Below are 15,020 nucleotides of genomic sequence, written 5' to 3'. Positions count from 1 at the left end.
ATAAGTGAAAACTTTGATATTTGAAGAGCCATCCACTTGTTTTGGATTTCAAGTATTTTACCTTTGCTGCTTTTTCAAGTGTGTGATCAAGTTAAATCAGTTTCTATGAGTGGTGTTGAATTGTTGGTTTTCAGAGTGTTGGTAGTATTAACTCTAGAGAAGAGAGAGTTGGTTGGTTCAATTGATTGTTGTGATGATGAAAATGATTGATTAGTGCTACTTAATGAAGACTCTGCAACATTATTAAATTGCTTCCTGTTGAATACTACGGAGTGCTCTCTCTTTTGAAGGTAGGCAATCTTTTTTCCACTTTGATTTACAGGCACAGACTTTGAGCGAATCATCTTTGATTTATCATTTAAATTATCATCGGGAATAAGCACTGAGAAATTGGGAGAGGATTGATGACTCTTATAGACGTAATTTAAGGACTTGGGTGAAAGAACAAGTGCCTTATGAGATTTGTTTAGCTTTTGATAGTGTTCTTGTATTCTTTGTTTCTGTTTATTCTCTACATAGTCTGAGAATGAAGGTGAGGATGAGACAGCAGAGCCCATCGTTTTTTTTGTGTCGGTAAAATTAAGATTCTTAACCGATGAGCTTATTAACACATGGTGCAATAAGCCTTATTTGTATACATGCTTGCTGCAGTGATGGGTGTGTCTTTCAAGCTAATAATCGAATGGCATAATTACGCATCGATCAGAGGTAGTGTGTGAGATGTGGAGTTTAAGAAAGTCCTGAAATTTTTCAATTCCTTCAGTTCTAATAGGGCATGTGTGAAATGTTTCCTCCTCAATAATAGAGGGTTGCGCAGCGTCCTCCTCCTCTTTAATCTTATCTTCCTGTTGCTTCTTTTGAGATTCCAAGAGTGTTTCTATTACTTCATCCTTAAAGTTAACACAATTTCTTTCCATATCGAATACAATAATGAAATCTATTATATTGACATTTTCGACAAAACTTTCACTCGATAGTATCTCTCTATTAAACATTTCAATAATCCACTCCATTCTAAATAGAACAACACCCTTGATATTCGGCTTTATCTCTAAATCACTGGAAAGATAGTGGTGTTGGCTTAAGTGAACCAATTTTGCCATATCTCTTCCGTGAAGCACTTTCCTATCTTTTTCCTGTCCAAACTCTTTGAATGCCTTTACCAAGTCATAATCACTCTGGTGCAGGAACTTTTTAATATAAATTGCTGTCATGAAATAATCCTTGTCCAATTTAATTATCGGAATGTGTTCAAAACTTGTTGGTGGTTCAAGAACAATTTGATTTGAATTTTCCTCTTCCTCTTCTTCATCTTGAAATATGTTATCATTATCACTATCCGAAGATTCATCCATCAACTCATCATCCGATGACTCTGCAATTATAACACTTCGTCTTGTTCTCATTTTTTCTTATCACTTGTTGATATTCAACAGTTTGCTGGTACTAATTTTGTTGGTATTGTTTTATCAAAGTTTGTTATTAAGATTAATTTCAAGTTTGTTATTAAAGATTGAAATGAACCTTCCGACTTAGCAAAATTGAAAACCCCGTGAATGATAAGACAGAATCCGCTTCATTTTCTTTTGAGGCCTGACTATTTATACTGTAACAGCCCTACAAAAAACCACCAAAAACCCTCAACGATTGTCAAACAAACTGAAAAAATTCTTCCAGGTGCCGCCCAACAACAACACTACACAATTAACGACATCCAAGTTTTGTTCCTTCCCTTGTGCTCGTAGTAGTTTGAATCAAGGATGACGACGTTAGCGAAGAGGTCTACTTCCAATTTGTTATTTTACAATGGAAAATATATATTCATAATGCTAATTTTATTGGTATTTGCTCTTTGTATGCAATTATCAACAATAGAGGGAAATAATAAGGCTGCTAGCTCTTCATCGGAGACTTTCCTTTCGGCCCTTTCTGACTCGACACCATTTCTTGATAGCTTTGCAGATTTAATAAGATGGGATGGAGGTGAAATGTACAAAACAAATCAACAATCAACAACATCCTCAGATGGAACATCGAGTGCTGACTATAACGTGGGAAATAGTGATACCGGTTATACGATTTTTGGATCGACATCAATGTGTGCCAAATGTTATGCTGCAAACTTTAGTACTGCTGAAGAAACGTTTCCACCAAAATTGATTAATGGAAAGCCATATTTGAGAAATCAATTTGTGAATAGTAACCAAACATTTGGTGATGTTTTGACCTTTATTTTGGCCACTCATCACGCTGAACAAAAGTATGCACCAAGAGAAAATTTGAAAGAAATCAGTGTAGAACTAAGATCACCTTCTGGTTCTACCATTGATCTTGTTCTTTCAAATAATTTGGATGAGTTTTACAACAACAATGGCGACAAAATTTTTCAAAATTGGTATGTCAGAGTTTACAATAATATTAAGGTGAGAAGAATAATTTCACATGGAAAAACATACGCCCATACAGTTAGTGTCAACTTTTACTATGACGGAGCTGTAATGCCAGAAATTATTTACATGTGTAACTCGTCGAGTACTTGTCAATACCCAAGTATTACAGCAACAGCCTATGATTACGAATCAGGAGGAAGAGAACTGGTTTCATATCTGAAAAGAGTTGGTCTAATTAGTGACTTTACCTCTTACATGTCATGTTCCACCTCTAAAGCGTTCCAAATAAGAGATGTAAATACAGGAACCTGCTATTACGAGGTTAAGAAAGTTGCTGTATTATTTATTGCCATTATATATGGTATTGTAGGCTTTTGTTTGCTGGGTGGAGTTTGTTGTGTAATACTGTTTGTTATTAGTGCCTGTTGGTTATGTAAAAAAGATTTTCAAGATCCTGAATTTTTGTAAAATACATTATTTATATTCAACTTTCTGTGTTTTCAAGTGTACTAACTGAAACTGTGTGAAATTTGTTGTATTGTCATGTGAGTCCTTCATATTTACAGATCCTTAAAATACCCGAATTTTTTCAAATTTTCGTTCCTGTGTTGTGGTCAATTATCTATTTCATTATCATACGCTAAAACTCAGAAGTGAGCAGCCCCGCTAGCTCAGTCGGTAGAGCGTTGGACTTTTAATCCAATGGCTCGAGCCCCACGTGGGGCGGTTGCGTTTTTGTTCTTACTTGTTTCCAAGTATAGTTGCTCATTCAAGTCAGTCTAACGAGTTACGATATTAAGTTATTGAAAGAAAAAACTTTTAATAAATATTTACACAAGCATCTTACTCATATATGGACCATCCAATTCATAGCCTAATTTTCTATAATAATGTCTAGTACCAACACCACTGATAACTAGGAGTTTTTGACTGCCATGTTCTTCTCTGGCAATTCTTTCAGCTTCTTCCATGAGTAATGTACCATAACCCTTGTGTTGGAATTTAGTTGGATCTCTGGCACGAACAGGAACAACAGAACCATAAACGTGTAATTCTCTTACAATACTTGCTTGGGCAATTTGGTCATTCTTCAATTCCTTACGGAAAGTAGTATCAGTTTGAGTACATTTTCTCAAACGTAATAAACCAATTAAAATATCTTGAGCAGCATCTTCATAAGCAAGGAAAGTTTCCCAACCATCTTGAGCACAATAATCCCTTCTAATGAGTTCAACTTCATCAGGAATAATCTTAGTGTGAATAGATTGAATACCAACTTCTCTAGTTCTGACATCACGACATTTCAAACCCAAATCTTTCATTCTAGCCAAAGCCAATTCTCTCAAGTTACCCTTTTCAACACCACTTGTAACAAGAGGCATTGGAATATCACGTTGAATACGGTAAACTCTTGTCCATGGAGGAACAAGTGACATGATTTTAGCAACCAAGTCAACCAATGAATCAGGTGAATAATTCTTGTATTGTCCTGTCTTCCACAGTTCATACAATCCTGTACCTCTAATAACCAATGTTGGATAAAGTTTAAGACCATCAGTTCTAAATGCAGGATTTTCAAAATATTCAATAAATCCAAGAATATCTCTTTCCATGTCAGAGTTTGGCAAGTCAGGCATCATATGAGCAACAATTTTGTAACCTTGATCCTTTGCCAATGTGAAAGAACGTTTAACAGAAGCAACAGTGTGACCACGATTTGTGTCACGAGCAATATCTTCATAAATAGATTGAACACCAATTTCAAGTCTGGTACAACCATATTCCAATAAATTAGAAATGTGTGGCTTTAAACAATAATCAGGTCTTGTTTCAATAGTAATACCAATACACTTTTGCTTGCTTTGTTCACTATATCTGATTGCTTCTTCGACACTTGAACTGGTGTGACCGGAGAGAGCATCATGTAAATTTCTAATAAATTCATCACGATATTCCTTTTCCAAACTCATAAATGTACCACCCATGATGATGAATTCAACTTTATCACAATCGTGACCAAGTCTCTTCAATTGATCAATACGATTTCTAGTTTGAAGATATGGGTTATAACGAGCTCTAATAGCTCTCATACTAGTAGGTTCATAACCTGTATAAGATTGTGTAGAGTATTCAAAATCAGAGTCAGGACCACCAGGACAATATAAACAAACATTTCCTGTCATGGCAATATGAGGACATCTGTGAGGTTTACACATTACAGCAACAACAGCAATACCACTGGCTGTACGGATTGGTTTGGCCTTCAAGAGTGGTAATAATTTTGATTTATGTTCCTCCGGAATGGCTGCAATAATTTCTACTAATTTTGGTCCTGTTTTTAATTTATATTTACGTGAAATACGTGCTCTGACTTTTGCCATCACAACTGTTTCATTACTATCATAGGCTTTTAATAATTCCTTTACAATTTCGCTGGAAGCTCTTACTTTTGCTTCGGCAGCAGAAAGTCCTTCGACAACAGGTTCCTTTTTGCGAGACATTTTTTCTTCATTAAAAATAATGTATGCACATCCGTTATTTGTTTTTTAAGAATCTAGATTGCTGCTATTTCATTATTGCAGCAATGAAGTTGTTTAAACTTTGATCAATGTAGTGAATTGCAATTTAATTGAATGAAACAGTAATAATTTATTCTCCACCACCTGATGCTTGTCTGGTAACATTTAAAATATTCTTAATTCTGGCATTCAATTCAGTAATTTGATTCATTATTGAGGTGACACCTTGTTGATTATTGGATTGAACACTTCCAGCAACACTACTTCTCTCCATAGACATTTTCATCAAATTGGCCACATATCTGATACGTTCTCTCGATACATCAACATCAATCTTGCTTGGGAAACGAGGTATCTTTGTTCCCACACAAATACAGAAAGGTTGTTCATTGGCAATTGCTAGTAATGACATGGGTGTGACACCTCCAGGTAATGTTATCAGAACAGTTTCCATTCTCTTCAATACTTCATTGAAATATGTTAATTGTTGTTGTGAAGTAGAATTATTTCCACTATTGCTTGTTGTTGTGGTGAGTAAAATTCTATTAAGACGATTCCAATCGAGGTGAGGGACATAGAGGTAATCTGTTCCCCAAGGATCTTTTGGAACCTTATTCAACTCGCCTCCTTCTAATAAATCCTCAAGTGAAAGTGGATATTTACCATGTCTTGTGAAATAAAGAACTAGTCCTTCCTGTAATTTTGCCAAATCTAACAAGGCATTACTCACACGACTTTCTTCGTAAACTTGTGCAAGCACAGCTCCTGTAAGTCCAGAAAATGTAACAATAATTGAAATGGCAATTAAAATTTCAATCATACTCAAATGATGAATTGTGACTGCAATATTGTTATCTTTTAAAATTCCAGCACTGTTACTAAAAATGTTTTTTACAATATTAAATCTATTCGATATAGTACTATTATTTTGATTATATTTGTTTGCACATATCAGTCCTGCAATAATTCCGATTGGTAAATACTTTTTAAAATCCCCATTCGTTTGTTGAATATATTTTTGTAGGATTATATTTAATTGATTGATAGAATCCTTATTATTCCTTTTAGTAACAAGAATGTGTCTTATTAAAAATTGTAATATTTCCATCATTTGATTATTATTTTCACATTTTCTATTATTATTTACACTTGTTGTACAATAATTATTTTCTTCAATACTACTACTACTTTTAATAGTTGCAAAAGGTATAAGATGTTTTATAATTTGTTCCATTCTTCGATATTTCCTCCTCTCCGATGATAGTGGTGTGTGACCCATCATGGAGAATGGTTGGGTCTTTGAATTGTGCATCATAATTTTTTTAAGTTGTCTTGTTGGAGATTTGGACACTTTCACTTTTTCTTCCGTTGTTGTTTCTATTGTATTGTTTTCTTACATCAAGTTTAAATTATTGAATTGTACAGCACGTTTACTTCAAGTTTGACAAGATTTGGGGAAATTAAAATTGTTTTTTTTAAAATTTAAAGTATTTCATCTTTCAATTTTGATTTGGCAAGTAAACTCAACTCCATTTGAAAAGAATCTGTAACGATAATATTTTATTCAACAAAATGCTAATTTCTCGATGGAATTAAGGTAGTTTTGAAATCTGACTTCAAATTATGAATCCTCGCATTGACATACCCCTTGGGGTGGCAGCATTCTCAAAAATATGTAGAAATGAGTAAGAACGAGTGGTTAGGTGTTGTTCTATTGAAATGCTTATTTTGGATTTGACAACAGAAGAACAACAAAATTTTTTCTAAATAATTTATTTTCTTTCAAAAAACGCGTCAAATTTGAAGTAAACGTGCTGTAAATGATTAAAAATTTAATATATATTAATATATTGTAAAGTAAATTTAATTGTTATGTTAGAAGCGGAGTTGAATATGCGCTCAATAGCAAGAATCGTCACAATCATCAATTAAAAAAAAGACCTCTACCACAGTGATAATCATCATTATCCATCATCATTAAAAACATATCCATCAACATTATGAAAAATACGGAGGAGAAGGACTTTAACAAGGGATTTGAAAAGTATGTGATTTTAATTGGATCGTAATATGAATTTATATAATATTTCGAATAATTTAGTCTCTTCAAACAAGTCGGAGAAGTTGATACAACTGATTATATAATAGAATTGGATAATATTCAAAAAACCTACTTGTTAGGTATTGAAGGTGTTCCTGCCTTGAGAGGAGTTAATTTAAAAGTGAAAAGAGGAGAATTTCTTGTTATTTACGGAACTTCAGGAGGTAGTGTATTTAATGATATGATGATGATAATAATAATTGTGATAAATAATATTAATAATATTATCAACAACACATCTTCATCACACATTTAGGTGGTAAAACCTCCATGTTGAATATTATTGGAACTATTGATAAACCAACAAAGGGTCACTTGACAATTTGTGGAGAACGTGTTACTTCAAATACAAAGGATGAAACATTGGCCAATATTAGATTGGCTAGAATGGGATTTGTATTTCAAACTTTTAACTTATTATCAACAATGTCTGCTTTGGAAAATGTGGAAATGCCAATGATTTTACAAGGAAATGTGAGTAAATCAACAAGAAGAGAAAGAGCTAAAAAGTTGTTAGAAAAAGTTGGAATGGGACATCGTTTCGATCACTCTCCTAATCAATTGTCAGGAGGTGAACAACAGCGTGTCACAATTGCCAGAGCCATTTCTAATCACCCAGAAATTTTACTTTTAGATGAACCAACGTATGTATTTCATTTATTTAGAATTTTCTAACATTTTCTAATTTAACTTTAACATTGAATTGACTAATATTCTAAACCTGAAAACCTGATATGGATTTATAGTGGTGACTTGGATACAAAAAATACCCTTAATGTTATGGATCTACTCATCAAACTCAATCAGGAAGATGGAATTACAATGGTCATGGTTACTCACGACCCTAACTTGAAAAATGCAGCTGACAGAGTTGTCTACATGAGAGATGGTAAAATTCATCGTATCGAAGAATTGGATCCAGAAGTGAAAATTGCATTCAGAAAGAGTATCGCCGAACAAAATACAGGAGCTCTCACAAAACATGAGGGTACTTCAGGTGTCTCTAATGTCAAGTCGAGATTTACTTCAGCCACTGTGAGAAGAAGACCACTCGATTATGAAACCTATGACAGAGATGCTGTATTGGTAGCTCACAATGTATTAGATGAATATGGGAAGAGAAGGGAGGGTAATGTCGGAACCTATTCTCAATTGGAAGGAACTACATCAACAGAGGAACCATCCATTACAACTGCCAATCCAACTTTTCTCTAATTGTTATAATATTGTAAATATACGAATCATTTTACTGATTATTTCATTATAAATTATTGTTGTACCTGAGTTGTTGAAACTCCATACTTTTTAAAGTTCCTTAATAATACATTCAATTTGATATATACAGTTCCACATGATATGGTTGTGAGCTTTCTTCTGTCTTCTCCGTTATGTACAATTGATAAATCCTTTACTTGCATTCTTCCACCAACAACTAGGTCACCAATTCTATCCTTCAAATTTCCTACTGGCCTCCATGTTGGACACTCCAATTCAAAGTAACCTCCCTGCGAAGGGATATTCAAAACTCCATATGCCACAAAATCATTTCTTCCATAATTATCATTGTACCACACTTGTATCACTATTTTAGGCCAACCTACAACAGTTGGTGTTGAGTAATGAATATCTATCGGATGTGCAAATATATTGACCATATCTTCTCCGTGTCTCTTATTTACTTGTGTTTGTCCTTTTTCCAAGCCGCTTACATGTGTCCAGTGACTTCCCTTTTCAACATGAAATGAGCAAAACAGATTATCTTCCCTGTACCCTGTTGCTCCTGTAATTTCTCCAATAAGATGTAATTCAGCCATTTTTTTTGTAGAAGTTTTGGAACCAAATTGTGGCGGGAAAGAAAATACAACTTGAAAAGATCGGTTGAACAATTATGTATTCTTTATTGCAAAATACAATGAAGAATTTCTTGTTAAACTTTGCTAATCTCACTCAATTTCTAGGCAGCTTCAAGTCACCATTCACTATTTAGAGTTAAAAGATTTAGCAGCTTTATCAACAAGGTTTAGTATTTTTACCCCTTACTATACCTTACTCAACCAGATTCTTGTGGCATTTTGTAGTCACCTCTACAGTTCCCGATATCGAATGAAGATGTTTTTTTTAGAAACAAATTTTCGTGTCTTGAAACACGTGTTTGATGTTCATCAAATCATGTATTAATAATGGTTCATGTTCCTCCAAGTTTAAAAGAAAAAATAAAAAGACAACAATACACTAACCAAAAACACACACATAATGGATCCATTCACCATCATACTGATCATACTGGCTATTATTGCTATTTATTCTAAAACAAAAAAAGCCAATGCTCAACAAACTACTTCACAATCGGCCTTGGGACTTGCTATTGGTGATAATTATAATTCCATTGAAGAGGTGCAAGATGCCCTGAGAAAGACTGGTTTAGAATCATGTAATTTGATCATCGGAATTGATTATACAAAATCGAATGAAGAACAAGGAAGAAAAACCTTTGGAGGAAGAAGTCTTCATTATATTGATCCGGTTGGTGATATTGTAAATCCATATGAAAAAGTCATCTCAATAATTGGTAGAACATTGGAAAAGTTTGATGACGACAAGTTGATAGATGTTTTAGGATTTGGAGATGATAAGTGTCGTGATTTTGGTTGTTTCCCATTTTGTCCTAATGGTGAATACAGACCATGTAGAGGATTTGAAGAAGTTTTACATGAATACAGAAGAATAACGCCACACATCAAGTTGAGTGGTCCAACTAACTTTGCACCTGTAATTGAAAAGGCAATTGAAACTGTCATGCAATCTGGTAGAGGTCAATATCATATTTTAATTATTTTGGCAGATGGTTTGGTTGTCAATGAAAAGGAAACTGAAGAAGCAATCGTTAGGGCAAGCAATTATCCAATCAGTATTGTCATGGTTGGTTTAGGAGATGGACCTTTTGATTTGATGCATAATTATGATGATGAGTTACCTCAGAGAAAGTTTGATAATTTCCAATTTGTCCATTGGGATGAAGTTGCCAAGAAGGCCAGAGAGGCTAAAAAATCAGTGGATGCCACCTTTGCATTACATGCCCTAATGGAAATTCCTGAACAATATAGTGCCATTAAGAAATTGGGATTAGTTGGAAAGAGAAGAGATGACTTTAATCCAAATTATGTACCAAATCCAAACTCTGGTGCTTATCCAACAATAAACGTTCCGAAAATGTATTAGATTTCATTTAACTTTGATCGAATGGTCTTGACTTTTAAAAGTCTCCACAGCTGCACTTTCCATCCTTAAAGTGATGATATCTACTGGCATCTCTAACCGTAATTTCACACTTCCTGATTTTTGATATAAACTTTGTTGCTGTGTGACAATCTCCACACATTCTCAGATTATTTCGTATTGTTATTGGTGATCCAGGTGGAAGGGAAATGAAAGCAAATGATAATGCAATTTTTTCAGAATGCCTTGAAAGTAAATGTTTCTTTGTTTCTTCATCATTGGCATCCGTTTTAGTAACCCATCTCGTGTCTGGAACATAGCCTGCGAGCTCCATTTCTTGGCATAACTTGTCCAATTCTTGAAATATTTCCTCCTTTTTGGGGTGGCTTTCGTCATTGTAGTAAAAATGATAAGTTTTGCCATTAATTTCAATTGTAGTAATGCCAGGTGTCTTTTGTACCTCATTTTTTTTCATCAATTCCCTTATTTCTTTTGCTTTTTCTGGTTGATCACTTTGAAGGTACACATGCGACATTAGAACATAATGAGTTGCTTGCTCCTTATCGAGCTCTAATAAAATGTTAAATGCTCTCTCAGCTCTTTCCACATCATTAAAGACTTTCAGGAGGGCCATCATATTCATTGAAAAAATACAGAGCTTTTTGAATATTTCCAATTTTGGCATAAAAGTTTACAACAGCTCCGTACATAATATGGTCTGTGAGCATTCCAGACGATTCTATTAGTTTGATAACATGCTCACCTTTTTCTATTGACACATCGTTTGCACATGCAGTCAAAAGTACAACATAAATCACTTCGTCGACTTGGATGCCATTTGTTTCAAGTAAATCCAATGCCTCATCAATGCATTTCTTTTGTACAAGAGCTTGAATAGCACAAGTCCATGTTATAATATCAATTGGTTTCTTTTCATTTTTGAGTTGTTCAAATATTTCTAATGCTTCATCTGGCATTTTACATTTAGTATAAAAATTCATCAATGCATTGTCTAAAATGATATTCTGCTTTTTCAATTTTTTGATTCTTTGATGAATTTCCTGTCCTTTCCTCAATCAACTTATTTTCAGCACAAATATTTAACAAGATATTAAATGTAATCTCAGTTGGAATTATGCTATTACTTTCCATTTCTTTGAAAAGAGAAAATGCCTCAATGGCCTTCTTTTGTTCACCAAGAGCTTGAATTGCACAGTTCCATATCATGACCTCCATTGGCTTCTTTTCACTTTTGAGTTTTTCAAATATTTCTAATGCTTTTTCTGGCATTCCACATTTCGTATAAAAATTCATCAGTGCATTGTCTAAAATGATATTCTGCTTTTTCAATTTGTTAATTCTTTGATGAATTTCCTGTCCTTCTTCAATCAACCTATTTTCAGCACAAATATGTAATACTGTTGAAAACAATATTGGGTCAGGGGTTTGATATAATTGAATTTCTGAGAGTAAGGACATAGCTTTTGAAACTTGATTTTTGGACATGTAAGCTTGAATAGTACAAGTCCATGTTATAATATCAATTGGTTTCTTTTCACTTTTGAGGTGGTCAAAAATTTCTAATGCTTCATCTGGCATTTCACATTTCGTATAAAAGTTCATCAGTGCATTGTCAACCTTTAAGGATTCTATCTTATATTCCATGATCTTTTTATGCATATCAATTCCTTCCATGAGTAGTTTTTTTCTGTGCAAAATGTTATCAATACTAGGAATATTATTGCATCCATTTTTACATTCTTCATATATTCCAACAACTCACAAGCCTTATGGTTCCCAAAATTAATTGGATGGACAGAGGTGAAAGTTTTTTCAAATCATCATCTTTTGATACATAAATCATTGATGATGGATCCTTCACATACAATTCTGCATCAATGGAGCTTCTTTGTAATGATAAAATTGTGGCTAAGATGATTTGAATACGGTATTGATTCCAATATTTTGATATGTTCTTCGGCACTATACTTTCTTGTACAACAGAAAAGAGGCATCGAATGTATTAGGCTTCTCTAAAAACATAGCAAGACACTCCTTTATTTTGCCCTCTTTCCACAATTTCCTAACATCAACGTAAAAATAGATTAATTGAGCATTGATGATTTAAATAATAATTATTTTAAATAATAAAAAAATGCCAAAATCATCAACCAAAAATCCACTCCTATCCAAACACATAAAAAACCCAAGAGTTTTTTTTGATATTGTAATAGGAGATGAAAAGATCGGAAGAATAATATTTAAATTATACAAACATATTTGTCCAAGAACAGCAGAAAATTTTAGATGTCTTTGCACTGGAGAAAAAGGTATCGGAGTGGAAACTAAAAAACCATTACATTTTAAAGGAAGTATTTTCCATCGGGTGGTACCTGAATTTATTATTCAAGGTGGAGATTTTTCTGATTTTAATGGACGAGGAGGAGAATCAATTTATGGTGGAATGATGGAAGATGAAAACTTTATTTTGAAGCATTCTCGGGCTGGATTACTTTCTGCTGCGAACGCTGGTCCAAATACTGTAGGATCTCAATTCTTCATTACAATGTCATCTGAATTGGATTATTTGGATAACAAGCATGTTGTTTTTGGAAGGGTTATTGAAGGAATGAATATTATAAAACAGATTGAAAAGGTCAAAGTCAATGAAGATAATACACCACTTGAAGAGATAGTCATTATTAATTGTGGAGAGTTGAAACTGAAAAAGAAACAAAAGAAGGATAAAAAGAAGAAGCAAGACAATAGAGAAAAACAAGATAGCTCATCACCAAAACGAAATGCACCACCAACCACTGGACGTGTCTATAGATATGACGACAGGTATAGGCCATATGGTGACCATTCTAGGAATAATTATTCATCATCACACAGATATGAAAATAGAGACTCATCTGATTATGTGAGAGGAAGAGGTTCGACTAAATTCAATGGATTTTAAGACCTTTCCAAAATATTTTGGATTAAAAATTCATTTGGTACACATTCAAAAGCAATCGAATGCATTGTATTAATTGTAAAATTATTAAATTCATTATGAAATTAATTGTAAAATCAAATAAAAAATGTCCGTAACCCCTTCCCTTCAAGCATACAGACAACTCTTAAGAGCAAGCAGAATTGTTTTTGATAAAGATACTAGAATGCTCAAACTTTCACTCCGACAAATCAGAACAGAATTTGAAAAGAATAGATTTGAAAAGGATGCCAACAGAATTACACAACTCGTTTCCGATGCCAACCAAACAGCAACCTTCATTGTTGCTTCCGTAGTGCAAGGAGTTAAAGAAAATGAAGATGATGGATTCAAACTCAGATTAAACAAAAAGCAAGTTGAAACAAATCTTGATGCTAGTATGAACATCAAGGGTATTGATGAACAAATTGAAAGTTTGGAAAGAAGAGCAGCTAGAAAGAAGAAACCATCCACTTCTGAAGAATGCTCATCCTCCGAGGCTACCACTACCACTCAACAATAATATATTATTTATTGGATAATTCTCAAGTTAATGGAAGATGACACAATACTACTCTTCCAATCAAAATAATTTCGAAAATTGATTAGGTTACATTGCAAACACCGCTGCTCACATCAAGAAGCAGCAAACAAATAACATAATTCGAACTTGTTACGGAAGCACAATCAAAATATTCCTCACGAATGGCAGTGATGGGGAGGATCTTTCAATTATGCTTTTTCAAAATTAATAAAAAATTAGACAATTTTCATCATTATCATTGAGGAGTCCTTTCGGTACCCTGTGAGCGATTGATTAATTATTACAAGTGAGAGAGAGAAGGATTAATTTATTAAATCATATATAATAATCACGTTAAACGATGAATAGAGTAGTATTGAGTAGTAGTAGAAATAGACGTACATTGGGAAAGGCTTTGACCACTGCCTTGTCTATGAGACAATCATCATCAATTAATTCTAGAAAATTCAATTCATTATCTGATAATATTATTAATAATAATGGTAGTACTACTTTTAGTGGAACAACAATTAATCGTTCATTTAGTACAGTGAATAGTATGATTCATAAAGCTGTTGATCCAGAACTTTCCGAAACAAAATATATTACTGTAAAAACACCTGAAGATGTTGTAAAAAATTCCAATGTTATTATTGAATGGTTAAAAGTTGAAGGAGATCCAGTAGAGGATAATGAAATTGTTTGTAGAATTGATAGACAACCAGTTGTTGGTGATGAAATTAGAGAAATGCAAGCTGATTATAAAGGAATTATTCATAAAATTCCATTCGAACCAAAGCCAACAAGGGAAGATATTGGAAAGAAATTAAATGTTAAAATGTCACCAAATCAAGAATTATACGTTTTACAAACAACTGAACAAGAAATCAGATCCCAAGAAACAGTATTTGCCAAGATTAAGAGATTTGTCAAGCAATACGGTGCTTTGGGTATTGTAATTTATTTTGGTATTTACTTTTTGGTTTTAGGTACAATTTTCCTCTTATTACAACAAGGAGTTTTCGCAACTAAGGATGTTTTACAATGGTTGCATAGTAGTGGACTTGATAAGCTTATTGACATGTCTGATTTGGATAAATCAGAAATGTATGCCAATGCCGGTGTTGCTTGGGTTTTGACTAAATTTACTGAACCTTTGAGAATGGCTGTTACTTTGGCTATTACTCCAAGTATTTACAGATTATTGAAAAAGTTAATGAGAAAGTAAATTTTATTATATTGTAATTCAATCAAAATTTAAACATTGAACCAAGTTCAATAATATTATCATAAT

The 15,020-nt window shown here is 33.4% G+C and overlaps 11 protein-coding genes across 11 annotated transcripts; 6 read left to right on the top strand and 5 right to left on the bottom strand.

Annotated features, from left to right (window-relative positions):
- Window positions 1-671: 671 nt before the first annotated feature.
- On the bottom strand, window positions 672-1,406 carry NAEGRDRAFT_46213 (uncharacterized protein; the record flags this gene model as incomplete). Its single annotated transcript, XM_002681628.1, has 1 exon — window positions 672-1,406. The coding sequence occupies one exon, from the start codon at window positions 1,404-1,406 to the stop codon at window positions 672-674; it is 735 nt and encodes a 244-aa protein (XP_002681674.1).
- A 354-nt stretch (window positions 1,407-1,760) lies between these two features.
- Window positions 1,761-2,876, top strand: NAEGRDRAFT_56935 (uncharacterized protein; the record flags this gene model as incomplete). The annotated part of the gene is made up of 1 exon (XM_002681796.1): window positions 1,761-2,876. The coding sequence occupies one exon, from the start codon at window positions 1,761-1,763 to the stop codon at window positions 2,856-2,858; it is 1,098 nt and encodes a 365-aa protein (XP_002681842.1). The 3' UTR covers window positions 2,859-2,876.
- Window positions 2,877-3,195: 319 nt separating this feature from the next.
- Window positions 3,196-4,891, bottom strand: NAEGRDRAFT_78313 (histone acetyltransferase; the record flags this gene model as incomplete). The annotated part of the gene is made up of 1 exon (XM_002681627.1): window positions 3,196-4,891. One exon carries the CDS (start codon window positions 4,889-4,891, stop codon window positions 3,221-3,223), a length of 1,671 nt encoding a protein of 556 aa, XP_002681673.1.
- Window positions 4,892-5,039: 148 nt separating this feature from the next.
- NAEGRDRAFT_63068 (uncharacterized protein) lies at window positions 5,040-6,224 on the bottom strand (the record flags this gene model as incomplete). The annotated part of the gene is made up of 1 exon (XM_002681626.1): window positions 5,040-6,224. One exon carries the CDS (start codon window positions 6,222-6,224, stop codon window positions 5,040-5,042), a length of 1,185 nt encoding a protein of 394 aa, XP_002681672.1.
- Window positions 6,225-7,044: 820 nt separating this feature from the next.
- NAEGRDRAFT_3238 (uncharacterized protein) lies at window positions 7,045-7,940 on the top strand (the record flags this gene model as incomplete). The annotated part of the gene is made up of 3 exons (XM_002681795.1): window positions 7,045-7,177; window positions 7,267-7,654; window positions 7,757-7,940. Coding segments are annotated over 3 exons (705 nt in total), but the record flags the coding sequence as incomplete, so codon positions are not given.
- A 338-nt stretch (window positions 7,941-8,278) lies between these two features.
- Window positions 8,279-8,824, bottom strand: NAEGRDRAFT_30379 (uncharacterized protein; the record flags this gene model as incomplete). The annotated part of the gene is made up of 1 exon (XM_002681625.1): window positions 8,279-8,824. The coding sequence occupies one exon, from the start codon at window positions 8,822-8,824 to the stop codon at window positions 8,279-8,281; it is 546 nt and encodes a 181-aa protein (XP_002681671.1).
- A 439-nt stretch (window positions 8,825-9,263) lies between these two features.
- NAEGRDRAFT_30452 (uncharacterized protein) lies at window positions 9,264-10,229 on the top strand (the record flags this gene model as incomplete). The annotated part of the gene is made up of 1 exon (XM_002681794.1): window positions 9,264-10,229. The coding sequence occupies one exon, from the start codon at window positions 9,264-9,266 to the stop codon at window positions 10,227-10,229; it is 966 nt and encodes a 321-aa protein (XP_002681840.1).
- Window positions 10,230-10,263: 34 nt separating this feature from the next.
- NAEGRDRAFT_46207 (uncharacterized protein) lies at window positions 10,264-11,921 on the bottom strand (the record flags this gene model as incomplete). Its single annotated transcript, XM_002681624.1, has 3 exons — window positions 10,264-10,844; window positions 10,990-11,196; window positions 11,372-11,921. 3 exons carry the CDS (start codon window positions 11,919-11,921, stop codon window positions 10,264-10,266), a joined length of 1,338 nt encoding a protein of 445 aa, XP_002681670.1.
- A 502-nt stretch (window positions 11,922-12,423) lies between these two features.
- Window positions 12,424-12,945, top strand: NAEGRDRAFT_4843 (uncharacterized protein; the record flags this gene model as incomplete). The annotated part of the gene is made up of 1 exon (XM_002681793.1): window positions 12,424-12,945. A coding segment is annotated over one exon (522 nt), but the record flags the coding sequence as incomplete, so codon positions are not given.
- A 385-nt stretch (window positions 12,946-13,330) lies between these two features.
- NAEGRDRAFT_5239 (uncharacterized protein) lies at window positions 13,331-13,543 on the top strand (the record flags this gene model as incomplete). The annotated part of the gene is made up of 1 exon (XM_002681792.1): window positions 13,331-13,543. A coding segment is annotated over one exon (213 nt), but the record flags the coding sequence as incomplete, so codon positions are not given.
- A 426-nt stretch (window positions 13,544-13,969) lies between these two features.
- NAEGRDRAFT_78312 (DUF1279 domain-containing protein) lies at window positions 13,970-14,974 on the top strand. The gene has a single exon (XM_002681791.1). It carries the CDS (start codon window positions 14,088-14,090, stop codon window positions 14,952-14,954), a length of 867 nt encoding a protein of 288 aa, XP_002681837.1. The 5' UTR covers window positions 13,970-14,087; the 3' UTR covers window positions 14,955-14,974.
- Window positions 14,975-15,020: the final 46 nt, after the last annotated feature.

The sequence above is a fragment of the Naegleria gruberi genome (assembly GCF_000004985.1).
Source record: "Naegleria gruberi genomic scaffold NAEGRscaffold_5, whole genome shotgun sequence".
NCBI lineage: Eukaryota > Heterolobosea > Eutetramitea > Acrasida > Naegleriidae > Naegleria > Naegleria gruberi.
This window is presented reverse-complemented; position numbering and strand designations above follow the sequence as displayed.

Bases quoted from the DNA above. Each gene is read 5' to 3' on its own strand.
- NAEGRDRAFT_78312 (XM_002681791.1), top strand. From the start codon at position 14,088: ATGAATAGAGTAGTATTGAGTAGTAGTAGAAATAGACGTACATTGGGA.